The sequence below is a fragment of the Chrysochloris asiatica genome, unplaced genomic scaffold (genome assembly GCF_000296735.1).
Source record: "Chrysochloris asiatica unplaced genomic scaffold, ChrAsi1.0 scaffold00016, whole genome shotgun sequence".
In the NCBI taxonomy this organism is placed as follows: Eukaryota; Metazoa; Chordata; class Mammalia; order Afrosoricida; family Chrysochloridae; genus Chrysochloris; species Chrysochloris asiatica.
In genome coordinates this window covers 17,231,136-17,258,782 of record NW_006408534.1, presented here as the reverse complement: position 1 = coordinate 17,258,782, position 27,647 = coordinate 17,231,136, and the positions used below count along the sequence as shown (strand labels likewise).

General features: G+C 42.3%; 1 protein-coding gene across 2 annotated transcripts; it reads left to right on the top strand.

Annotated features, from left to right (window-relative positions):
• The first annotated feature begins 10,905 nt into the window (after positions 1 to 10,905).
• Positions 10,906 to 24,988, top strand: FKBP1B (FK506 binding protein 1B, 12.6 kDa). 2 transcript variants are annotated; one of them, XM_006835243.1, is made up of 4 exons: positions 10,906 to 11,071; positions 16,404 to 16,451; positions 23,267 to 23,379; positions 24,399 to 24,988. In XM_006835243.1, the coding sequence occupies exons 1-4, from the start codon at positions 11,035 to 11,037 to the stop codon at positions 24,525 to 24,527; spliced, it is 327 nt and encodes a 108-aa protein (XP_006835306.1). In that variant the 5' UTR covers positions 10,906 to 11,034; the 3' UTR covers positions 24,528 to 24,988. The 2 variants fall into 2 exon arrangements, with proteins under 2 accessions (XP_006835306.1, XP_006835307.1); XM_006835244.1 differs by having other exon boundaries at positions 24,354 to 24,988.
• Positions 24,989 to 27,647: the final 2,659 nt, after the last annotated feature.

Here is a 27,647-nt window from a genome sequence, read left to right as displayed (position 1 = left end):
AATTTTCAGAACATTTTCACATTTCCTATTGCATATGATCTTTGCAACAATCCTTCATAAAAATGTAAAGTAGATTACACAAGTATTAGCTTCCATTTTTTCAAACTTAATACATTTTTTTTTTCAGGCATTTGAATTACTAAAGATTCATTGCAATAAAATTCAAATAAACAAGTTATCTAAAGCAAAACTCAAGAGTTTTCTTCTACTCTGTACCAACGTCTATTCACTCCCTGTTCCATGCCCCTAAATCTCAGGCACTTGATAAAAGCATTGCTAACAATGTGGTGTGGATCCTTTGATACTGTTACGAAGGACTACAAAAAAAACATAGGATTTTGTGCCTCTAAAACAGGAGGGAAGGGCTACACAGTAAATCAGAATTCTTGGGTACTAGCAACAGAAAAAACTCTGGCTAACTTTAGTGAAAAATAATTTCTGTGCCAGAAATTCAAGTTGGATTTAGATGAGGATGAGGATTTTTCATGAAGATGTCAAACATATTATGGCTGAAAGCAGAGAATACCAAAAAGATGTTTACCTGAGTTTTACTGACTATGTAAAGGCATTCTAATGTGTGAATCATAACAAATTGCATAGAAAGACTATTTTGGAACATTTGATTGTGCTAATGCAGAACCTGTACACAGACCAAGAGGCAGTTGTTTAAAGAGAACAAGTACGTGGTGGTGGTGGTGGTGGTGGTGGTGGTGGTGGTGGTGGTGGTGTGTTGTGGAAATCGGTTCTGACTCATAGTGACCCTGCATAAGGCTTTCGAGGCTATAAATCTTTATGGGAGCAGAAAGCCTCATCGTTCTCCCACAGAACGGCTGGTATTTTCAAACTACTGACCTTGAGGTTAGCAGCCAGACTTGTAACCACTATGCTACCAGGGCTACTCAAGGGAATATTGCATGGTTTAAAATCGGGAAAGGTGTACATCAGGTTATATCCTTTCACCATCCTCATTCAATCTGTATGTAGAGCAAATAATTCCAGAAGCTGGACAATATGAAGAACACAGCATCGGGATTGGAAGAAGACTCAGTAATAACCAGCAGAATGCAGATGACACAACCTTGCTTGTTGGAGGTGAAGAGAACTTGAAGCACTTACTGATGAAGATCAAATGCTAGTCTTCAGTATGTTTTACACCTCAACACAAAGAAAACAAATTCCTCACAAATGGACCAACAAACAACATTAAGATAAACAGAAGAAAGATTGAAGTTATCAAGATTTCATTTTACTTGGATCCACAATCCGCCCAGTAAAGAAATCAAATAATATATTGTATTGGGTAAATCTGTCTTCAAATCTAAAAGACCTCTTTAAGGTGTTCAAAGCAAAGATGTCACTTTGAGCACTAAAGTGCTCCTGACACAAGTCATAGTAACTGCAATCATTTGATGGCAGAGTTTTATAGCTAGACATTCTAAGAAATACAGTTACGTAAAAACAAAGGCAATCAGGATTACAGTTATTGGTATTTAAAAACTGAACATACTCTATAAATATAATATAGATATTACCTGGATTTGCTGGTCAAATGAGAATAAACTAAGGAAATAAATAAGCCTTCTCTGTACCATGCATGTCTCTGGTCGGTTAGGATTCTATGCAATTCTTACAACACTTTTTTGAGGTAGGAACTATTATTCTTATTTAATAAGATGAAGTTCTAAAAAATAAGAAATCTGCCATTCACATCTTACATCAACATAAATTCCAGATGATTAAAGATCTAAAAGTATAAAGCATTTACACGTTTGTATAAGATATTTGAGATGCCCTGGTAAAGTAGTGGGTTACGAGTTGGGCTGCAACCTATAAGGCCAGTGGTTCAAACCTACCAGTCACTCCAAGGGAGAAAGATGAGGCTTTCTGCTCCTGTAACAATCTACAGCCTGGGAAACCCTACATGGGGTCGCTATGAGTCAGAATGGACTCCACTGCACACAACCATCAACAACAACCATAAGATATTCAACAACAACAAAACTATTCTTATAGAACTAAAAACACATACGGTCACTATGAGTCGCTGTGAATCAGAATCATCTTGACGGTAGTGGGTAATGGGTATAGAAATACAGCTGTACATATAAGGTTACTCATTGTAGCATTATTTGTAATAGAAAGACCTAGATGTATATCAGTATGAACACACTGATACAAAAAATAAGGAAGTTCCATGACTACAGACTACTGGTGTGGCACAGTAGGATGAGGACTGGACTGCAAATCATGTCAGCGGTTCAAACCCACCAACTGCTCCTTGGAAACCCTATACAGTGTATATATGAGTAGGAATTGACTTGATGGCATTCGACAACTGTGACTACTGATATAAAAACAATTCCCCCAAAATAGCAGTGAAATTCACAAGAGAACACATTTAGTACGCTCCTAGTTAGGAAAAAAACAAAAAACAAAACTCTACCTCTTTATGTCTTATATATGTGTGCTTGTATACATTTATATAGGAATGCAAAAGGAGATTAGGTACAATACATGCCAAACTGTTCCTGATGAAGTGGGGTGATGTTAACAAAGTCTGATTCTCTTTATTTCTGTACTTTTTTAAATAAACTTTTTTTTTTTTTTTTACAATAAGCATGTGTTCTAGTAGTCCTTTTGTAATTAAAAGAAGAAAATGCAGACTTTAATGTAAAAAACAGACTTAGTTTATCTTATAAACTCATTTAAAGGTAAACATTCTTTAAAATTTTTAAGTAGCCAAAGAATATCAACAGACAATTTACAAAAGACTGCAAATGATCAACATTGATCATCTAATCTTCTTCCTGTTGTTAAGTGCCATCTAGTCAGTTCCGACTTATAGTGACCCTGTATAGGGTGGGTTTCAGAGGAGTGGCTGGTAAGTTTGAACTGCCAACCTTGCAGTTCAAATGGACCCTGGGTTCCAGTGCTTATTCTAAAGCATCACATTTGGACTCCAAATCACTGAGTAGCATGTGTTAAAAGACAAAACTTGAAAGGTCTTCAGACTCTAAATCCAAAGAAATGTATTCTCTACCACACTGCCCGGTGACTTGCTTTTATCTGTAAATTATCTCATAACTCCTTGCCAGCTTCTTCCTATGTGGTGTCAGATTAAGTGGTTCTGCAGTGGCTTGCTAGATGGAAAAATAAGTCCCTTGTCACTACTAAGGAAAAAAACTGTGATCTCTATCCTACTGGTCTTGTATAAGATAATATATGTTTTCTCCTAAGATCTACTTATGCACTTTTAAAAGATTTTTATTGATAAATAATACATGATCCATTTTCCTGGGCAGAGAAAATTCCTAATGGGCCAATTAGAGCAAAGGCAATTTATATGTTTTAGGCCACCTGATTCAGTCTAATGTCATTGAGGGGATGTATAACCAGGGGTAGCATTTAAGAATTTGTGAATAAGGTTACTGAGAATTTTAGAAGAACTCATTTTAATATTTTCACTTTTTGTGACAAGAAGAAATTTGGCACATTTTTTCTCAAAAAAACTTAATAAAAAATCTGTGCCATTCATTTTTATTCCCTATGACACTATACTAGTCCAGGGCCTGACCACCTCTCCCATTTTGGTTCTAGGGTCTTATACAAAAACCAACTCAGCATGGATTAAAGACCAAAATGTGAATCCCAGAATTACAAAGGCCATCGATGAAAAAATAGGGAAAAATGTGAGAGCTCTAATGCAGGGCATACACAGACTACCAAACATTTTGAAACTTACACAAACAAAAACAAACAAAACAGATCAATGGGACATACTAAAAATTAAAAATTTATGTGAATCAAAAGAGTAAAAAAGGGAGCCCACAGAATGCGAAAAAATCTTTTGCAACAACACATCAGACAAGGGACTAATTTCCAAAATATATAGGAACCTACAGCACCTCTACAAGAAAAGGACAAATCACCCAATTAACAAATGGGCACAGGACATGAAGAGACACTTCACCAAGGAGGAGATCCAGGCAGCCAACAAACGTTAAGAAGAAATCTTCACTATCATTAGCCATTAGAGACGCAAATCAAAACACAATGCTATCGTCTCGCACCAGCAATAATAACAAAGATCAAAAAGTAAAGGACAATAAATGTTGGCGAAGATGTGGAGAAAATGGGACCCTCCTACATTGCTAGTGGTATTGCAAATGGTCCAACCATGCTGGAAAACAATATGGTACTTCCTCAGAAGGATGGAAATAGAGATCCTTATGATCCAGCAATTCCTCTACTTGGTATTTATCCACAAGAAGTATGAGCAATAACACGAGTAGATATATGCACACCAATGTTCATAGCAGTGCTATTTACAATAGCAAAAAGATGGAGACAGCCTAAGTGTCCATCTATGGAAGAATGGATAAACAAACTGTGGTACATGCACACAGTGAAATATTATGCTACCCTTAAGAATAACAAGGAAGCAGCAAGCTACCGCATAACATGGATGAACCTTGAGGACATTATGCTGAGTGAAATCAGTCAGTCACAAAAGGAGAAATATGGCATAGGTCCATTATTGTAAAACATTAAGAAACAATACCCACACTAAAAGGGGGAAAAATTATCTTTTTAAAAAAATTATTTAAAAAAAAATTTTTTTTGTTGGTTATCAGGGTATATGGGATGGAGTGACGGGTAGGAAGGGGAAGGTGGAGCATAGGGTAGGGTACAGGCACAGGTTAGTGGAGCACAGGGTATGGAATAGACTCAGGATAGTTTGGGTCCTGGGGGGAGGCATACACTAGTAGGGTAAGGGGAAAGGAAAAGTAAGGCAGATGGGAGAACAGCTAGGTAGGTTTACATGGGCTAAATAGGACAGAGGTAAATTACGACGTAAGCACAAATGTGGAACAACAGTGCTCGTGGATACAAAGATTGAGGCATGGTTTGAATGGTAAAGTGGGGAAATGATATTAAGATGCTTGGCCGCCTTTTGAATCTTGATTTCCCTTGCTTACTACTGTAAAACAGGCACTTGAAGGGGAGAGAGCAGAATAGCCAGAAACATCACCAGCAAAAGCTTGTAAGTTCGTCTTCAGCCTATAACTGACTGGAATACCTAAAATGGGGCTAGACCGTGCCCAGTGAAGGAGGCTCCCTGCAGAGCCTTTGCATTGCACAAGACTATAGGTGGAATCCTGATTCCCAGCCAGAATCTACTGAGGTGGGACAGTTCAACTTGAAAGGACAAGCAGACCAGCCTGGAGCAGCAAGAAGAACAGAAGATACTTCTTGAAAGAAAGACCCGAAGAAAAAATCAAAAACAATTAACAGAAGTCCAATTGACTACTACAAGAACAAGCAATTTTTCCCCAGGGAGCCATCAAGGCAAGTGGTCAGGTCCCCTCAAGGCAAACCCCCTTCCAAGACTGAAACCAGCAGACCTGGGGACCCCTGGGCCCAGGGGCAGGGACATGGCCCAGAGGACTAGAACGGAGTGTGAAGCATCCCAGCTGACATGAAGTGAGGGGAGATGCAGAAGAACACCCACACTTGCAGACAGTACCCATTTGACTTGGCATCAATGGCTGGATGATCAGAACATGACTAGAGGAAGAAAGAAGGGGGGGTGGGGGAAGGAGTAACCCACTGCAAGTGGATAAACTCAACCTATGCTTGTGGATGCAGCATGATAAAAGAGCGGACAAATCTCTAGAGTGAGGATCATTCCCACCCCCATGATACACAGGGTCGACAGGGATGGGGAACTTAGACATTAGCTACCTGAAATGGGGGGACTACAAAGGCAAGAAGTGACTGGATTACAAGCTTTCAATAGGGAACCTAGCTCCAGAGGATGCAGGAAATGATAGAATCTCCACTGAATTGTTTCCAACCTGGATGGGGTTAATAAAAGGTGAGGGGGGAAAAAGGACTCCTGTGGTTCAATAGGGAATGAATGACATCAGGTCTGACAGTGTGTGTTGGAAAGGTAAATGGAAATGTTTGGTAACAAAAGAGGGGAGTGGCTGATTTTTCAGTCCAGGAGTGGAGATCCCTGGAACCATCAAGGGAGAAAAGCAAAGTGTGACTGTCCGGGGAGGCAGTGACACTAAAGATGGAGGCAGAGAGGATGAAGTGGTCTGTGGACATGAGTGGCTGGGGACTCTGGACTCAGGGAGGGAGAGGGGCTGTGTGCTGGCAGCGGGAGGGGGAGCAGGCATATGGAGTATGGAGTATACCCTTTCTTTGGTTGTTTGATAATGCATGCAGGGGGCTATGATCATTGCAATGAAACAAAATACGATAGGATGAATGTAAAGATAATGTTCATCCATGTAAACTAAGATATTGTTGTTAAGTGCCGTCGAGTCGGTTCCGACCCTTAGCGACCCTGTACAGGGTTTCCGAGGGTGTAAGTCTTTACGGGAGTAGAAATCCTCATCTTTCTCCCGCAAACTAAGATATAATTCACAATAAAATCTTAAAAAACTGTATTCTATTTTTTTTTTTGCTTTGTTTTGTTTTATCTTCCTTTAGTTGAGTTCTGATTATCGAGGCCAGATCAAATGAGTACTATTTGCAACTTTGTGTGTTCTTGTGCGCCTCCACTCATTTTATATCAGCTGGATGCTTCACTCTCAGCTATAGCCCTCTGTGGCTATGTCCTTGTCCATCCATAGCCTTTTTAAAGAAATGTACTCCATAAAGTACATTTCTTAAGAATTTATTTCTAAATGTATTAGCAAGGCATTAAAATTTTTATATCATATGATATTGCTCATCCTTTCCAACCATTTCTCACCATCATAACAGCATCTGGGAAATCAGCACATATTCATGAGATAATGCACAAGATGGATCTAAGAAGGAACAAACTTGGTAAGTTTAATAAGGAGCGATGAAGTGGCTTGAATGCCACAACAAAAATGTAAACCAGGTGTGTAGCTATTTCAATTGTAAAAGGTGGTACAGATTCAAGAGTTATTTCTGAGGTAGATGAAACAGATAATATTAAATAGGCTGCTGATGGTAAGGCAGAAAGAAGAATCAAGCATAACATACAGATTTTCAGCTTGGGAAATTGCTGAACCATTAATCAGAGGTAAGGCAGAATGTGTTTCCAAGGTCAGATGGCTGTGTAGTGTCTGGTATTGTTGTTGTTAAGTGCCGTCGAGTCGATTCCGACCCATAGCGACCCTTGTATAGGGTTTCCACGAAGCAGCTGGTGAGCTTGAACTACTGCCGTTGCAGTTCAAACGACTGCAGTCTGATGCATTAGCCCACAGCGCCACAACAGTCTGGTATTAGATGTGCTTTACTTAAGAAGTCTATGAGGTAGCAATGTATCCTAGGTAGTTAGAGGTAAGGATTGGGAGTCGCTAGCAAAGGGTAAAGGAGTCCTGGTGTCTTCTCAGAGGTTAAAGCTCTCAGCTGCTTTTCTGGTTTTTTGCTTTTCTTCTTGTTTTGTTGTTGTTGTTTTAAGGGGTGGTGGTGCATAGTTTCCTGTGAATGATCAGAAAGCCAAGAGGACTAAGGATAAATAACCTTCAAGAGTTTCCCTATTATTTGCCTTTTAAAAATGTACAGGAGTCCTGGTGTGGCACTGTGGACTGCAAATGAGCTGGACTGCTAAATCGGTTTGATCCGCAAGGTCGGTGGTTCAAGCCTGCGAGCCGCTCCTCAGAAACCCTATTCAGGGTTGCTATGGGTGGGAACCCGACTTCATGGCACTTAATAACAACAACAAAAATGCACATTTTGCAAACAGCTAACTATATAACTGTTAGTCTCTCAACCTACAGAGTATAAACTTTTCGAAAATATGTGCTCTTGTCTTTATTCCCCACAAAGTGTAACTAAATGACTTCCACACTATAGTTGGGTGTTCTAGAGAGAGAAAAGACCAGGGGGAAAGGCAGTCAGAACCCCTATCTAGTGCTCAATATATAACCATTTAATCTATAGCACTGTAGGATAAGCAATGGACTGCTAACCGCAAGGTCAGGAAGTTCAAATCCACTAGCCACTCCTCAGAAACCCTATACAGGGTTGCTATGAGTCGTAATCAACTCAATGATGCTTAACAATTCTTATGTTTTTACTCTTCTTTAAAGACAACTCATCGTGAAAACCAAGGGGCTTAGTTGAACTAGAACATTTCCAGAAGGTTTAAACAAAAGTACAGATGCCTCCTTGTTTTCTTAAGTTTCTAAATTTATTATGTTTTGACTTTAAAGAATTTCAAGTTCTTTACACTTAAGTTGGGGGTGGAGGTGTAAGGAAAAAAGTAAAAAAAGAAATTCACAGTCACAGAAATACATTCATCCAAAGAAAATAATGACTGCATTCTTTTTAGACTTTTTTCTATGCATAGGTTTTGGCTGTTAAAATTTTCAATCGTAATATAATTAACATTACACATTAGCACTTTCTCATGTTATTGAAAAGTTTTACAAATTATTGCTTTTCAGGTCATTTAACATTCACTTAGTGAAGTTACATAATTGCCTGAACTACTCGTTCAAACCCAGGTTATGTTGTTGTTGTTATGTGCCGTGGAGTCGGTTCCGACTCACAGCAACCCTGAACAGGGTTTCCGAGGCTATTAATCTTTACGGGAGCAGAACGCCTCATCTTTCTCCTGCGGAGCAGCTGGTAGTTTCGAACTGCTGACCTTGCGCGGTTCACAGCCCTATTCACAACCACCACACTACCAGAGCTCCTGTTCAAACCCAGGTTATAGCCGACTTTAAAAAAACCAAACCAATCCGTTATCATATCGTGGATTCCACTCACAGCAATCCTATAGGACAGAGTAGAACTGCACCCCCCCCCGCCCCGTAAGGTTTCAAAGGCTGTAATCTTTATGGCAGCAGACTGCCTCGTCGTTCCATCAAACAGTAGCTGGTGGGCTCGAACCACTGACCTTTAGGTTGGCGGTCGAGCACTTGAACTACTAAGCCACATGGGCTCTTTGTAGCCAACTTCATGCTATTATGAACGATAGTTTGATATAGGTCTTTGTACATACAGTGTGCTCTTTCTTTTGTTTGACTAATTTATGATATAATCCCAAAACATTCGTGAATCAAAGGAATTGTGCTCACCCTTTTAAACCCACCCCCCAGCCCTGTCATCCTCCCGCCTCTACCCACGCGGCCCCCTTCGTTCAGCCTGCCCTTTCACCACAGCTGGGTCTTCCCCGACTCCCCTCATTCGCTGCCCTCTCCATCTCTCTTCCTTCCCACCCACACTGGCCAGGACTGGCAGCAGTGGACACAAAATACCTTTGGTCTCACTGCTCTGCAAGGTCGCCCCACCTCAAAAGACCGCGGAACAGACTCCCAGAGCAGATACCGGAAATCTACGCCCTCACGGCTCATAAGTGAGCGCTGAGTCCGGCAAACTCAGCAATGCTCTCTGTTTATTGGCTTATGCATGTGTCGCGTTAAGAGACGGTCCCGCCCACCGGCAAAGGAGCTCAGGCTTTGCCGAACGGATCTCTGGAAATCGTAGTCTGCGTGAAACTTCACGTGCAGTAAATCAGCCACAATTTCTCTCTCTTTTTAGCGCTTTTCCCCGCTTATCCTCGGTTCTCTTAGTATGAGGGAATCCAGAAAACTAGGGTCGAAACCACAGCTTCTTAAACTTAAAAAAAATATTTTTTAAAGTTTAGGGAAGAGGGGTCCCTTTAAATTTGGTTAAAATCTCTGCAGAAAAATGTTTTCTCGATACATAAAATACTTACTATGTCTTCAACTGAAGCCGCTTTATTTGAAAAGGTTAGTTACAAATCTCTGTTTTACACCTACCCTAAAGGTGATAGCCCATACTGCGTCACTAGGCTTCTTCAGATTTGTTACACCCCTGAGAGACTAGTCACGCCTTACAGCAGTTCGTAATAGATTTCAGATCCTGACCCCCACAGTATAGTTTACCATTGTCTTTCTTGAATTTGGAAGAACACATGCTGATAATCAGAAGTTTCTGACCAAGCCACCTGGGAGCGTGGAGGTAGCGGGATGTGGGAAAATGGGGGAAGAACACCTCTTGGGTCTGAACACCTTTGTTTAGGTGTTTTCTCTTTATGTCGACCTTCCAGCACCATTTTTCAAAATTAAACCTTCACATCAATTTCTGGAACAATTCAGGGAATAAAAGTTTTAAATAAAAGTTTTTAAAGTCCCAGTCATACTTCAGGTTGTTACCTCTTCAAAAACATATCCCCAAATTCCTGGGTCTCTTTTGGGTGAAACTGAAAGGTCTGGTATAGAAGTGGAGCTCAAGGTAGAATCCACTCCTTTATTCATTTGCAGCATTAATGACTTCGCGCAGCTACTGTCTGGTTATAAAGACTTAGTTCCTCCAGGACAGCAATTCAACGGGTATCCCAGGGCGTGGCACATTGCCTGGAAAAGTGAAAACCCAATCAATGTGTGTGGAGCTGAACTACACAGGAATGGCGAATAGGGCGTTGGGGAAGGTCAGCAAAAACTGCGGTCCCCTCCCTCATCCCGGCTCTACAGATTAAGGAAGTCTCTCTTACCTCCCACTCTCACCTTCGCTGTAGGTACCTCTCTGAGCTTCCATAACACTCTGAACTCTAGGACAGTGAGTACGTCTCATTAACTATTAGTTTAATTGCTTGCCTTTCCCCCCTAGTCTGTAGGACGGGGTTGGCTCCCCAGAGCTCAGCATAACAATAAATAATGTATTGAATGGATGGATAGATGAATGGGTAGGTGCAGGCGAGAGTGCTTGCGTGCGTCCCTCCCCACCGTCCCTCCCAGTGGGTTGAAGATCCTGAGTTTGGCCAGGCTCGGGTGCAGCCACGTCAGGGTCCCTTCCCCAGGGCCCCTCCCGGGCGGACCCCACCTTTCCTCGCTGCTCCGCCCCGCCGCCCCCTTTCGCGTGGCCCCTCCCCGCGCGGGTCCCGACTCTAGCCGCACCTCCGGCTCTGCAGTGGCGGCGGGGAGGCGAGACGTATTGCTAGCGGGGCTGAAGCCATCGCAGAGCCGGGGTCCGGGCAACCGCGGGACCCCCCCCGGAGGCGGGGCCAGTGGGACCACGATGGGCGTGGAGATCGAGACCATCTCCCCGGGAGACGGTACTGGGCAGCGGAGCTGGGGGAGGGGGAGGGGTCCCGGGGCGGAGCCGGGCGGACGGGGGTCTGACTCGGAGGTGGCTAGGAAGGTGCGGATGAGGCGCTGGCGTAGGCTGGGGAGCGGCGGGTGGAAACCCCGTTGGGATTCCTAGGAGGTCTAGAAAACCCACCATTCCGACTCACCTGGGGAAGGAAGGTGGCGGCCCAGAGACTGTGGTCTGCGCCCCGCCACCGCCCCGGGGGCCTCCGGCTGCCGCCGAGGGAACCTCGTGGTTATCCGCTGCTGCTCATTTTCCAGGGCCAGGTTTTAGCCCTGCTTTCCTTGCTCTGCTAGGTGCGCTCTGAAAACTATGGAAGAGACCTGCTTTGGGGTCTTAAGTGCTTCCAGCTTCTAACGCGCCCCAAACAGGGCTTCTGTCGGCGGGTAGCTGCAGGGTGGACACTGGGAGCCAGTCTGGGAAGGGAGGCGTGCTCTTACCTACACGTCCCTAGTTCTCTTTATTCTCCCTGTCAGACTCCTGGAGATCTTGTCCACTCCCATGACTTTCATTATTATCTGGAAGCCGGTGGCTTCTACAGCTAAATCTCCCTCACTGTGGTCCATGTATGCAGCTGCTGCTCGCCCTATACTTAAATGTTCCACTGGATACCTCAGAGTCAGCAAATCCAAAACAGAACTTAGCCTCACTCTTCACCCCTACCCCCAAGCTCTCCTCTTTCTGTATTCCCTGTTCCTTGTGTCTCTTTCCCAGGCCAACCCCTCAGCTGACATCCTTGAGTAATTGGATTTTGTTGTGCAGGAAATATCCATTTATTTATTTCTTAAATAAAATTTAATTCTGAACAGAGCAGCCATTCTGCAGGGTTTGCTAAGTAAATTTCACACGACATTATTCACACCCCTCCCCTTCCCCATGAAATTGGAGGGCCTCTTGAGTCCAGGTCCCCTTCTTGTTTAAAAAATTGGTCCCTAGAAGTTCCGGCTGATATCTTTGGTCACCTGTGGGGTACACCCTTCTTTGCCCACAGTGGGGACCTTGTTGACTAGGCCCCAGGAAACATCACCTAGAGGCATTGCCACCCACAACCTCACCCCCCAAAATCAAGCCCCACTACTGCAGAGTTGATTCTGACCCATAGCGATCCTATATGGGGTTTTCGAGACTATATCTTTATCCAGAGCACTGTCATATAGTTCTTAGATGGAGCTAAAAGCCTTTTCTCCTTTCCTTGGCTCATAGGAGCTCTGTTTTCAGAATGTTCTTGCCTTGTCCTCCCTCCTTGGCCAGGGACTTTGGACCTTTTCTCTTGAGGAAGATTAGACTTTTAGGGAAAGCTCAGAGGAACTTTGGCTTTTTGCTTCCAGCCCTGTCTAATTCCGTGAATCAAAGGAGCAGAAAAGAGCCAGGAGGGAAAAATACAAATTGACATGTCACAAGAGTACTCTTAGGATGGGGACAACTGTCCCCATCCCCAAGTCCCCTTTCTCAAGTCCTGTCATGTTTTCCTGCTTGATAGCACTAGGATCTATACCTGCAGGCCCTGTGCTAGTTCAGGCCTAGATCATCTCTAACCCAAATTTCTGCACAGCGTCTAAATACATCTCACTGTTCTCAACCTCACCTTTCCTTCTGCCTCACCCCTCATCTTTCAGCCTCACCTCATCCCCTGCAGCCTTACCTCACCTCCTCCAGCTTCACCTCTTCCCCTCTGGTCTCACCTCCCTCTCCCCTCTTAAGTCTCACCTCCCTCCCTTCAGTCTTGCCTCCCCACCCCACCTCACCCATCCATTTTCTACACCATAGCCCAAAGTCTTTTTTTTTCCAAAGTCTTTTTGAAAAATACATATCTGACCATTCCTTTCCCCTAGGCATAAATGTTTTCATGATTCTTCTAGTATCCAGGTATATCAGGCCGTATCTTGAGTTAGCTCGTGCTTCTATAACAGAAATAGAGTAAATGGGTGGCTTTCACAAACAGAAATTTATTTTCTCACTGTTTAGGAGGCTAGAAATCCAAATTCAGGTTGCTGACTCTAGGGAAAGACTTGCTCTCTCTGTTGGTTCTGGAGGGGAAAGTCCTTGACTCCTCTAACTTCTGATCCTGGGTGGTCATCTTGAGCCTTGCCACCTCTCTTTCCCCATTGCTGCTTCTTTAGCTTGCTTGTTTAATCTCTTTTATATTTCAAAAGAGAGTGACTTAATATACACTCTACACTAATCCAGTCTTGTTAACATAGAAACGACAGCCCATTCCGAAATAGGATTATGGCCATAGGCATGTTGTTGTTAGGTGCCGTCCTGTCTACTTCCAACCCATAGCAACTCTAAAGCACAACAGAATGAAACTCAGTCAGGTCCTACACCATCTTCACAACTGTTGTTATGTTTGAGTCCGTTGTTGCAACCACTGTGCCAATCAGTCTCATTAGGGCCTTCCTCTTTTTCGCCGACCTTCCACTCTACCAAACACAATGTCCTCCTCCAGGGCTTGGTCCCTCCTGATAATACTTCCAAAATATGGGAGACAAAGTCTCACCATCCTGGCTTCTACGGAGCATTCTGGCTGTACTTCTTACAACCCAGATTTGTTTGTTCTTCTGGTACTTTCAAAATTCTTCACCTACACCATAGTTCAAATGCGTTGGTTTTCCTCATTCATTGTCCAGCTGTCACATACATGTGAAGCAACTGAAAATACCATGGCTTGGGGCAGACATACCTTAGTCCTCAAAGTGACATCTGTACTCTTAAATACTTTGAAAAAGCTTTTTTAGCAGCTGCTGCAGCAGATTTACCCAAGAGCAGATTTCTGGACTGCTGCTTCCAAAGACTGTTGATTGTGGATCCAAGCAAAATGAAATCTTTGACAACTTTAATCTTTTAACCATTTTTCGTGATGTGGGCATTGTGGGACAAAGCACTGGACCTCAAGGTGGTTTGAACCACAAGATTGGAGGATCAAACCCACCACTCATTCCTTGAAAACCCTATACAGGGTCTCTATGAGTTGTAACCATCTTGATAGCATTAAATAATAATCATGCATTTATTGGTTCAGGTGTGAGGATTTTTGTTTTCTTTACGTTGAGGTGCAATACATACTGAAGGTTATAGTCTTTGATCTTCATCAATAAGTAATTCAAGTCCTTTTCGTGTCCAGCAAGCAAGGTTGTGTCATCTTGCAGATCTGCATTTTGCAGATTGTTCAATTCCTACATATCACAGCCACGTTGGTAGTGTAGGTTTCCCGTTGGGTTGTTCAGTGGTTAGAATCCATCAGCCATTCCTCAGGAGAAAGATGAGGCTTTCTGCTCCCATAATGATTTTCAGCCTCAGAAACCCTCTACAGGCTTGCTACGAGCCAGAACCGACTTGACGGCACACGCTACCACCACCACCATCATCACTCATCTATGTGTGGAGGTTTGGGTACTTTTGCTATGATGCTGAACAGGTTTTAGTGAAGTTTCTGGACTAAAGTGAATTAGGAACACATGTCTGGCAATCTTCTGAAACCCAACCAATGAAAACGGTCAGTTCCGCATCCACAACCAATCATAGGGGTGGCACCAGACTGGGCAGCATTTTGTTCTATCGTGCCTGGGGTCACCATGAGTAGAGGCTGACTTGATGACAGCTAGCAACAATAGGCTTTGTTATCCAACCCCATGCTTTTTAAGTTCCACCCAGTGTTGGATAAGCAAAGTATGCACAGACTTATTTGTGCTTACTTATTTGTAGTGAACAATTTCATGTTTTTTCGTCATATCATACCTAAATTATGTTTCTAGGTATGGCTGGCATCTGTCTTCTCCCAAACCCAAAGCACCTTCCTACGGAATTAAAGCCTCTTTTGAAACTTACAGTCCTTGACAGTAAGTAAGCAAGTAAGCGAGGTAGAAACAGGATTACCTTGCTTACTGGGTAATTCCCTCCTGGTTCCTCCCAAACTTTGATTTCCAATGCAGACTTTCCACTTGCCTACGTGATATCCACGACACAGTGCTTGATTGCCACCCACACAAGTCTTGTCTTCTTCAGTCTTCCCCATCTCAGGAACAGGTCCATTATTCCTCTAGTTGCCCAAACTGAAAATCTGGGCATCGTTCTTGTTTACTCATTTTCCCTCACCCTGGAGCCCATATCCAGTCCACTAGCCTGCTCCATCAGCTCTGCTTCCAAAATTTGTCTCCAGTTTAGTTTGCTCTCTCTTCCGTTGCCACCACCTTAATTCAAGCCATCATTTAGTTCTTGTCTGGATTATTGCACCAGACGCCTAACTGCCCATCCTACATTTAGCAGCCAGAATAAGCTTATAAAAATTTAATTTTGATTATCTAATTTCTTGCTTAAAATCCTCCTGCGGCTTCCTATTGCACTTAGAATTAAATCCAGCTTTGCCTGATCTAGGTTTTTCCTATCTCTTCCCTCCTTACTCTCTTCTTTCCAATTATGTGGCCTCCTTTCTGGTTTGCAAGCACACTCATCCGGCCCTGCCTCGACAGTTATGCACTTGTTGCTCTCTCCTCTTCCCAGAGTGCTCTGTCATGGCATTTTTCTCATCCTTCATGTCTCAGCTCAAATGTCACCTTCTGGGACCATCTTTAACCATCGTTTCACTGCCTATTGTAGTATGTTGTTGTTGTTGTTAGGCGCCATCGAGTTGGTCCCGACCCATAGTAACCTTATGCACAACAGAACGAAACACTGCCTGATCCTAGGCCAACCTCAATACTGTTGCCACACTTGAGTCCATCAGTGCTGCCACTTGGCCAATCCATCTCGTTGGGAGTCTTCCTCTTTTTCTCTGACCCTCCACCTTACCAAACATGATATCCTTTAATTCTCTTTAATTCATCATTGTGTTTCTTTTCTGCAGAGCTCTGACCACAATCTTTAATTCTCGTGTTTATATGAGTTTTGTTTGTCTCCCTCCATTGGAATGTAAACTTCAAAAGAACGGGATATTTGTCTGTATTGTTCACTGCTGTCTCCCCGGAATCAAGTATAGACCTGGCACATAGTCAATACTCACTAAATCTTGGAATAGGGAAAGGAAAGTAGAAGGAGCATTCAGAGAAAGGAAAAGAATTAAGGGAGACTGGAGTTTCAGAAACTGAGAGAACACTCAACTCAAGGCCAGAGAGTTCTGTCTGGTTCATACAAGGCCTGGAGCCAGAAGTAGGATGAGTGGTGTCTCTGGGGTGTGGAGTACTTGTACCTAGGTTGTAGAAGGGGATATGGGACTTCATTGTTGACCAGGATCACACCTGAATGTCTCAGATGAGTTTTCCAATACTGTATTCCTTTATGTGTCCTCTGTCTCCTTACAGGAAGGACTTTCCCCAAGAAGGGCCAGACATGCGTGGTGCACTACACAGGTAGGCCTCTCCCTACTCTCACCCAGACCTGCCCCTCCCCAGGCAGGTCTCTTATCTGATACCTCTGCCAGAAGTGTATATGCTTCCATGGAGGTCTAAAGCCCAGGGCAGTCCACTCTCCTTTTAACTTGCTATCCCCCACTCCTCCCAGTCAACCTGGTAGAAATGAGAAAGAGAACTTGCAAGGTCAACTGCTCCCTGCTTATACCAACAAAGCCCCCTGTGGTGTCAGCCTTCCATTTAGTCACAAACCTCCCAGTCCCTTTCATCTGATGCAGGCAGGTTGGAACTTGGTGCTCCTGTTCTATCTGATATTTGGAAGCCCCTCTTAAAGCTCTGGGAGTCCTGCCTCCCCAAGCAGGCTCCCTTTTCATCTTACAGATTATTAGAGAAGAGGAGGTTAGCTTCCTCAGAGGTCCCTTTCTCTTTTTAGAAAGGGGCTAAAGGTAGTCCCTGGACTTACAACAGGGTTCTGTTCCAGTAACTCCATCATTAGTTGGTCTCATGTAAACCAAATACCTCACTTTTTAGAAGCTAGTACCAGTATCTTTATAAATCATAACACCAGAAAAAAAGCTAAAGAGGATAGAGAGAAACACTGTTAACTGATGATATATAGAGGGGATAATAATCAATGTAATGATTATATGAATGGTTGAATGTGAAGCTGATGATGTGCCCTGTAAACTTTCACTCAATCCAAAGTAAAAACATTTAATAATAAAAAAATAAAAATCATAACACCAGAGAATAACTACAGCAAACTACACGCTACAGCACTGTATGTTGAAGGGGGTGGTGGAGGCTATACATTATTAACCATTGTTGCTGTTGTTAAGTTCCTATGAGTTGGTTCCGACTCATAGCGAACCACCAGCTGCTCCTTGGAAACTCTGTATAAGGTCACTACGAGCGGGCATCAACTCTATGACACTTAACAGCCATATAACAACATGAGCACCTATTGTGTGTTGGACACTGTGCTGGGCACTGTGGCACAAAGAAGAAAAGGGAAAACCTAAGTAGACAGTGAGGCTTGCGGGACATGCAAGGCAATCAGAGGCTCCCACGTAATGTGATGGGTGGGGTGATGGTAGCACCTGTCTTAGGGTGCTTTGGAAGCTCAGAGGAGGACCCCCCCATCTCTGCTGACCCTCTGCTGTGGAAGCCCAGAGGAGGGCCCCACATCTCTGCTGACTCACAAGTCTTTAACTGAATGCAGGTGGGTTGAGGGATGTTCTAGATGGAGTTCCTCAGAATTGCTGGCAGGAAGATCAAGAACAGGTGTTTGTTACAAGGGGACGGAGGGCAAGTGTTCCACCTTGTGACTTCTTAATGTGACAGCCACTTAGCAGACAGCAAAGCCAGTTTAATTTCTAGGACATAATCAGATGGGGCCATTTTTAGCAGTTCTCTGGGCCAGTGTGAAGCGCCAGGTTAATTCTAGTCAGACAGTGTGGATGCTTCTCAACAGCAGTGTTGCCAGTCACTGACGTCAGTGGGCTGGAGCTGTGTTTTATTTCCTGGTGATGCGGCCTAATTACCATGAGCCCTCTAGGGCCTCTGACCCGTGTAATTGATTTATCTGTTCTACATATAGCAGACAGACCAGTACTTATCAAGTTACTGAAACTACATCCTTTTGTAAAGGCTTTTCACAATACACAAAGGGAACAGGCGATGTTCATTAAACGCTAATGTTTGCAGTGAGCAACAGGTTCAGGGAAGGGACTGGCTCATCAAACAGAACCGGAGACTGCATGGGGCTTTAAAAATACTTATGATGAAGAACATAAATCTAAGGTGTACAGCTCAATGTATCTTTTCAAGTAGTTCACCCTTAGTTAACTACCACCCACCACCACCAGTTGCTGTGCAGTCAGTTCCGAATCAAAGCAACCCTACATGTGTCCGAGTAGAATTGTGCACCATAGGGTTTGGGGGACTAGGTCACCAAGGTGCCTCTGAGTGAAGGCAAACCTCCAATCTTTTGGTTAGCAGCCCTTTGCACTATCTAGGGGCTCGAATCACCACCCAGACCAACATATAAAGCAATACCAGCACCCTTCCCTCATGCCTTCTCCTGGTCCTTACATCTCTAAAAGTAGCCATTATTCTGACTTTTGTCTCTGTAGATTACTTGTGCCTGTTTTGGAACTTTATAGAAATGAAATTGTACAGTATGTACTCTTGACTATTGTCTTTTGTGTTTGGCTTATTTCACTCAACATTGTCTGTGCTATTCATCCATAGTAGTTTGTTCTGTTTTTATTCCTGTGCAGTACTTCTTTGTATGAATATGCTACATTTATTTATCCTACTGGTGATGAGCATTTGAGTTGTTTATAGTTTTTGGTTGCTTTGAACAATCTTGTAAATGTCTTTTGGTGCATATGCATATATATGTGTTTCTGTTGGGATTATACCCAGAAGTGAAATTGCAGGGTATATACAGGGTATGTGCAGCAAATGACATACTGCATTTGGCACATCTGCTGCACAAGACCTCTTTAAAGCATTCAAGAGAAAAGAAGTCAGTTTGAGGACTAATGTGCACCTGACTCAAGTCATGGTATTTTTAATAGTTTCATGTGCATATGAAAGTTCGACAATGAGTAAAGAAGACTGTAGAAAAATTGATGCATTTGAGTTATGGTATTGGTGAAGAATATTAAAAATACCAAGGACTTGGTACTATGGTGTTGGTGAAGAATATTAAAAGTAGAAGAGCCAGAATGCTCCTTAGAAGCCAGGATGGTGAGACTTTGTCTTTCATACTTCAGACATATTTTATCAGGAGGGACCAGTCCCTGGAAGACATCATGCTTGGTAAAGAGGAGGGTCAATGAAAAAGAGGAAGACACCCAACACAATGGGTTGCCACAGTGGCAGCAGCAATGGGCTCAAGCTTAACATTTGTGAGGATGGGCACTGTTTTGTTCTGTTGTGCATAATAAGGTCACAATGAGTTGGAAGCAGCTCAGAGGCACCTAACAACAACATGCACAGCTTTAGCAGATACTGTCAAACAGCTTTCCAAAATAGTTGTGCCAATTACACTTCCACCAGCAGAGGATGAGAGTTCCAGTGTCTCCACATCCTCACCAACATTTGAGATAGTCAAGTTTTTCTTTTCTTTTGTGGCCTGTTTTGGTGGGTGGGTGCCTAGTGGTATCTAGTTGTGGTTTTAATTTGCATTTCTCTTCTAATGAAGTTGAGCATCTTTTCATGTGTTTACAGGACATTTGAATATCCTTTCTGTGTGTTAAAAAGTGTTGTCAATTTAAAAAATTAGATCGTCCTTTCTTTTTCATTTTTCTGTTAAATTTTATTTTTTTCGTTGTTGAGACTATATGAGGGGGTTTCAAAAAGTTCATGGAAAAATTCCATTATCTTTCAGTACCATTTTTCCATGAACTTTTGAAGCCCCCTTGTACGTAACATGACATACACCAATGCAAGTTTCTACATATAGTATTTAGTGAAATTGCTTACATTTTTCAAGTTGTGCAACTATTCTCACCCTCTTTTTCTTTTTAGTTATTTTAGAACTATGTTCCATAGGGTTTTCTTTTTCTTTTTGAGTGAGGGTTTATTTTATTATTGGGCGAAGGTTTACAGAGCAGATTGCTGCTCTTCTAAGTTGTTCTTCCTTCATTAACATCAATTCACTGCCCCCTAAGGTTGCAATCTAATCTTTTCAGTTACTGTTGCCAAATTGATTCCATATAGGTAGTTCTTACAAGAGCATAATGCTCAAAGCAGACTGTATTTATTTGTTAGAATAAACTAAGGGTGTGGTTTAACTTCAAGATGACTTAAAGGGATATTTTTGACTTAAAGTTTAAAAACTATCTCAGGGTCATAGTTTCCAGGATTCATCCACCCTCAATGGCTCCAGGAAGTCTAGAATCCATGAGAATTTGAAATGCTGTTCTGCATTTACCCCTTTTGATTAGGACTTCTATGGGATCTTTGCTCAAAATGTTCAGTAATAGTAGCTAGCACCATCCAATTATTCTGATCTCATAACTAAGAAGGTAGTAGTTCATAGAGACAATTAGCCACACATTCCATATCCTCCTACTAGTATTGACTCCTTCTTCTGTTGTTCCAAGTGATTAGAGACTAATTGTTGTGCTTTGGATGGTTGCTTGCAAGCTTAAAAGACGTCAGACTTTATGCAACTAACAGGGAATGTCTTTTTTCTTACTGATTTAAGAGTTCTTTATATTTTGGGGATAGAATCTTTTGTTGGCTATATCCCAAACATCTCCCACATTGTGTCTTTTTTCTCTTAATGGTGTCTTTTAATAAGAATTTTTGAATTTTAATGAAGTCCAAGTTATTCACCTTTTCTCTATGGTTAGTACTTTTTGCATCTTGGTCAAGAAATCTGTTATCCCTAGATCATGAAGATGTTCTTAGATTTATTATATTATAGAAGCTTTATGAATTCATCTTTCATATTTAAATCCATAATTCATGTGGAATTGATTTTTATGTGTGGGTGAGGTACAGGTCAAGGTTCAGTTTTTTTGCCCGTCTGGGTTACAATTGATCTAACAACATTAATCAAAACAAAACAAACACAATTCTTTATCCATGCATTGCAATGGTACAGTTGTCAAATCAGTCATATTTATATGCGTTTGTTTCTATATAGTTATATCAAGTAACTGTATATGGCCAGAAATAAATGAAGTCATATGAAATATGAAGGAAGTAGAGAATGAGAAAGTCCATGTTTAAATGGTATGTGAATGTGTGAATGCATGCATGGTACACCCATGTGCATTTTTGTCAAATTATGTTTACATGTGTGTACTTATCTGTGTACCTAAATATTGTCTTAGTATATGTTTTGCCTTCAGGGTTTCTTCTGTGTGTGTGTAAGTGCTGGTAAGCATGTATAATTATGTCTGTGTATTCAAGTATCTTAGCAGCATGTGTATATGTATGAGTTTCTTTTTTTTTCCAAACTTTTTATTGTAACTTGAGTGAAGGTTTATAGACCAGATCATCAGCTATACATTCAATAAATCATACACTTTGTTGCATTTCAATGATTACAATCCCCTCCATGCAACAACAGTTCCTCCCTGGGGTTGCTGTTTCCATTCCATCCACCTTTCCATCCCTTCTCAACTTTGTCCTTAGGAAAATGTTGCCCTTTTGATATTACACTGTTGACCATTCTATAGTGAGTATACCTTGCTAGTGTTGTTGTCTCCACCTATAAACCTATCTACTGCTTGGCTGAAAACTGGACCATGAGGGTGAGTTCCTTTCTAGACATGAAGGGTGGTTGAGACATAGTCTCAGATTTCTTCAGTCCCTTTCTGATCAGTAAGCCAGTCTTTTTTGCCTTTGCCTGAATTTAATACCCAGGACAAGAGCCCAATTTATTCTACCCAGAAAGTAGGTAACTAAGAAGGCTAGTTTTCTTGTACACATTTAAATTGTAGGAATTAGTAATGGGATCATAGATGTGCAGACACTAAGCTGGCCTTGTCCTCATTTCAAATATGGTAAATCTGAAGCCTGGAGAGAAGAAGTGATTTATCTAAAGTCACATAATGAGTTAGTACCAGAGCAAAGTCAGAACCAGTATGTAGATTTACATGTTAGGTCATTCTTAGTCCTAAATTGCCTTCTGTGTGATCTAGGGGCTGCATCAGTTGCAAAATAGCATCATTTACAGGACTGAACTTTGGGTCAGAGTCACCAATAAGAATAAATAGTGAAGTAGTTCTTGGGTGTTGGACTGTAGGACTGAGACATGTGTATCTCAGGATGATAAGCCCAGGAGATGCTCTGAGCTGCTGAGGTAACACCTGGAGTGTTCCAGCTTCAAATAGCCAGTTGGTGTCAGGGTCCTGGTGTGGCACTGTGGGTTAATGCACTGGACTGCAAGGTCAGTTTCAACTACAAGGTCGGTGGTTCAAGCTCACCAGCTGCTCCTCGGAAACCCAATACAGGGTTGCTATGGGTCGGAACTGACTCAATGGCACTTAACAACAACAGCTGACCAGCTGGGTCACCTGATTCATGACAGCAGGGGATGATGTGACTTTTGGTTTGGGAATATTGGGGGCAGAACCTCAGGGAAACCAGGTGAGGACTCCACTTGGGAAAACAGATTTTCAGACTGAGGAAGTGGCATGAAAAAGTTCTCAAGTACTGTGGCATTTGAGAGAGGTGTGATGTGAACAGGACATTTCGGAAAGGCAAGGAATGGGGAGAGCAGGGAGGACTGTCAAGCAGATGACATCAGCTGTTGAAGTCCCTCTATGCAGTGCGGGTATTTGGATTCTGCTGGGTGGAGGGGGAGAGCTATTAGAGTACTCTGAGCAGGGGGATCATACAATAAGGTTTCAAAAAGTTATGGAGCAAATGGCATTGAAAGATAATGGAATTTTCTACAACCTTTTTGAAACATTTTACAGTCAAACTTGTGTTTTAAAAAATCCAGCAGAGCTCAGTGTGCTGAATGGGACGAAGATGTCTGTGTTGAGCAGGCAGACCACTTATGAAATTGTTGCTGTAAACAGTGAGACATGATGGTAATGTAGTGAGACTACAGCATGGTGGTATTAACATGGAGAAAGTAGGTGGATTTGAAAGATAAATAGGATTTGATGACAGGTTAAATGTGGAGGTAAGGTAGAGAGAAGAGTTCAGGATCAAGACCAGGTTGCTTGCCTGGGCAACGGGACCAATAAGGAGAATGGAGATTCCATTTCAGACATGTTGAACCTGAATTGGGAGTTAACCCATGACCACAACTCTTTTCTACCCTATTGTTTTGGCAGGCATGCTCCAAAATGGGAAGAAATTTGATTCATCCAGAGACAGAAACAAACCTTTCAAGTTCAGAATTGGAAAACAGGAAGTCATCAAGGGTTTTGAGGAGGGCACAGCCCAGGTAGGAGAAGGATTCTCATTAAATGGGATCTAAGGATAAGGGATGTTGGCTTAGCACTCTGCCCTGCTACCCCTCACCCATCACTGCCAGGGCACAGCAATGGCATCTAATGAACAATCCTGGTTTTGTGCCCTCACTGCTTTCATTGTCAGCATGCCCACCTTTGTGTCACTGGGGGCAATCAATGCAAGCATTACTCCCAGGCTGGCTCGGAACTAGCTGAGGTCTGTGAACTACCAGCGTCCAGGATGAAATAGCAGAAGAGCTGAGGGGAAAGAGAGTGGCAGGCCAAGGAAGTTTTGTTTTAAATTTTTATTTTGAAACCATTTCAGACTTGTAAAAATATTGCAAAACATAGTACGAAGACCTTCACCCAGCTTCCCCAATTGTTAACATCTTATACAACTGTAGTACCATGATCAAAGTCAGGAAAGCAAACTGACACAATACTATTAAGTAAGCTCCAGACTTAATCAGATTCTACCATTTGCCCACTAATGCCAAGTGAGTTCTTGAGTACTGTTGTGATAAACCCTGGTTCAAATTCTTCCTTGGTCTGTCCTGTGAAGTCCTATGGGACACCATTTGAGTAGGCTATCTTAACTTGCTGTGGTCTCTGACCTCTTTGACTAACTGTTCCTCTCACTTACTTGGATGTATACAAGTGCTCATATGCACCCCATTCAGGCTTCTTTGGAAGAAGGTGAGGAACAGTCATGAACAAATAGAAATATTTGGCCCATACACTAATTGCATAACTAGTAGCTTGTTGGATAAATGAATTTTGAGACTACTTTATGAGTTATTGTCCCATACTCAAGTGTTTACTAATTTAAGGCAGCACCTATGCATTTGTTACAAATTTTAATAGCTTGAACAAGCCACATGTAAAATTAATCTTAGACCTATAGAGTTACCCTGAGAATGGCTTGGGAAAGTGCCATAGTTATCTTACTTTTTTCTTTTAAATCAAGCTGGGTCCTCTTTCTCCTCTCCCCACCTGCCCCCATCCCTGCTAGATGAGCTTGGGGCAGAGGGCGAAGCTGACCTGCACCCCTGACGTGGCGTATGGAGCCACGGGCCACCCTGGTGTCATCCCTCCCAATGCCACCCTCATCTTTGACGTGGAACTGCTCAACTTAGAGTGAAGGCAGGAAGGAATTCGGGGTGGCTGGAGATGGCTGCTGCTCACCCTCCTAGCCTGCTCTGCCACTGGGACGGCTCCTCCTGTTTGGGGGCTCTTGATCAGTGTGCTAACCTCACTGCCCCACGGCACTATCCATTCTCTCTGCCCAAATTGCTCTGTATGCGTTTTCATTGTTCACTTGCATCTTTGCTTGAGGAAACTTCAGTTGCCAATGGACAGGTTGTGTATTTCATGTAATGCATGTAGTAGTCAGTCCTGATCTCGGAACATTGATTTCTTGTTTGCACAATCTACACTGCCTTACCTTAAACCAGATACACAGGTGCTCAGACATGAAATGTACAGTGTACACAGAGGGACTTGAGCCAGTTACCTTTGTTGTCACTTGTAAGTTCTGTTTGCTGCTAACTTAATGTCTTCTTTGGAAGTAGTATGTAAAATAAAGGCTGCGTGCTTGACAAATTCCTGTCCATCCTTGTTGTAAGTTGGAAGTACTTTAAGGACTACAGGAGCCAGCTGCCTTTGGGAAAAAAGAGTGGAAAGAAGTGTCCCAAGTTGCTAAGAGTGATCACAAACATAATAGATAGCTACAGTGTGAACACTGTGCATGCTTGGCCTTGTTCTAAATATTTAAATTGTTCTAAAAAGTGTATTTAAATGTACTTTTAAATAAATTATCACCACTCCTCAAAGCAAACCGACAAGTCACGTAATACCTCCACTCATCTCACGGTTTGGGAGAGCCCTCTGCAGAATTCAAGGAGTATGTTGTGTTCAGATCCTGTAGCCTAGCAACGAAGTGTGGGATGTAAGCACTTTCATGAGCACACTCTCTATTTCTTTGGACTTGAGCACGAGGGATGAGCATCCCTCACCCAGATGGAAACAGAACATTTTGTGCATCTGAAGAAATTGACGGTGGTATGGGCTTGGAGCCATACACTACTCACATTGTGAAGTTGTTTGGAAAATCAGTTTCACATATACTGTTCAGTTTTGTCTAGATTTGCTCTTACTTTAGATACATTAATCCAAATGATGGACTGGCCATTTCATCAAGGTTAAATTTTGACCTTCTAAGAAAGATAATGACTATAGAATTAATTGAAAATTTGAAGACACACTTGACATTATTTTGTCAATAATGACTTGGAATTGTTTCAGGACCGAGGGCAAGGATTGGTGACAGTACTTAGTTTCCTTCACGAACCCATTTACATGTCACCTCATGTGATGTATATGATATGGAGCCGTGTCATCCTAACCTCTGTATCTACCCCTACTTGAGCACAAGGTTGATTTGAACCACAAGGTCAGCAGTTTAAACCCATCAGCTGCTCCTCGGAAATCCTACAGAGTGTCACTGTGAGTCGTACCCAATTTGATGGCACTAGTAACAACATCATCTGTGAAACCCAACTTTGCTGGGGGTTTACGTAGTAAAGGAAAAGACAGTGCTTAAGGATGGAGAAAAAATGAACTAAGAAAGGGGTTGCTATATTTTTAATCTCCTAAAGTCTTTCTGCTCACTAATGTGGGACCAGAGTAGCCAGAGGAAGGTGCTGCACTTATTCCTTTCTGGAGTGTTTCATTCAGGATATTCTGGTTCCCCGCATCCCTAGATGGCCTAACTGCCTATAATTTTTGCAGGAGTCAGTTGTATAACAGATGTAGTGTTTTCTCAGGAATTCTGGTAGAATAGTGGATTATGAGCTGGGATGCTAACCTAAAGTCCAGTACTTTGAATCTACCAGTCACTCCGTGGGAGAGAGATGAGACTTTCTGCCTTCGTTAAGATTTAAAGCCTCAGAAACCCCATATAGGGTCGCTGAGTAGGAACTAAATCCACGGCACACAACCACCATGTGTTTTCTACTGTGACTCCCAACAGGTTAACTAAAAATGGCACCAACGACCATTTTAGGTGCCCACTGCAGGGTCAAATAAAAGATCTTTGTCTATAGTTTTTACAGCCTACCTAGTAAAAGAAGATGCTCACAGAGAAGCCCCAAAATGCAAACACCTTCTGGATATCACCGTCAAAAGAATATGCTTTTTGCAGGTTTTGCAGGTCGACTGAGATAGTACTCTACTTCACTGGCGCTCTTAACAGGAAATTACGATGCAGTGTGCTAAAGGATTTGGACATTGCCCTGTGAGAACCACTGAAAGTTAAGCAGGAGACATAAAAGTACTTTATTTAATAGTTTTCAAATTTTCAATTAATTCTATATTCATTATCTTTCTGTTATTAGGAGCCATCGAATTGGTGTCGACTCATAGCGACCCTATGAACAGAATGAAACACTGCCCAATCCTGAGCCAACCTCACAATTGTTGCCACGCTTGAGCCCTTTGATGATGCCATTTTGCCAATCCATCTCGCTGGGGGTCTTCCTCTTTTTCTCTGACCCTCCACGTTACCAAACATGATCAAAGTTTAACCTTGATGAAAGTTAAGCAGCTCTGGCACCCATGTGTATGCATATACATGCACTTACACACTCATCCATTGCACTATTTTTTAAATGTTTTATTGTGAATTATGTGATAGTTTACATGGGAGAACATTAGCTTTACATTCATCCTATTGTATATCATTTCATTGCCATGGTTACAATCCACTCCATGCATCATCAACCAACCAAAGGGTATATACCCTGCAAGCCTGTCCCTTGGTCGTCAGCACACAGCTCCCTACATTGCACTCTTAAAAGTAGTTTGACAGTCTTAGCTACCTGGAGCAGAGGGCCAATTATAACAGTATCCTCAGTAAGAACTCTACCTGGCACAGAGTAGGCACTCAATATTCTTTCTCAAGAGAAAGAATAACACGTGCTTGTAACTTCAAATGCGACATGCTACAGAACTTGCAAAAAAAAAAAAATCAAAAAAATCACAGGGAAGTTTTTAGACTCTTAATTTCAGGAGAGAAGAGGGACCAGTCCCTGGAAAAGAGCATCATGCTTGGATCAGTGAAACAGGAGATGATCAGTAAAAAGGAGGAAGAATTCCAATGACATGAATTGATATAGTGGCTGTAACAATTGGTTCAAACATAACAATTGTGAGGATGGTGCAGGACCAGGCAGTGGTTTTTTTTTTTTTTTTCCCCTTTAAA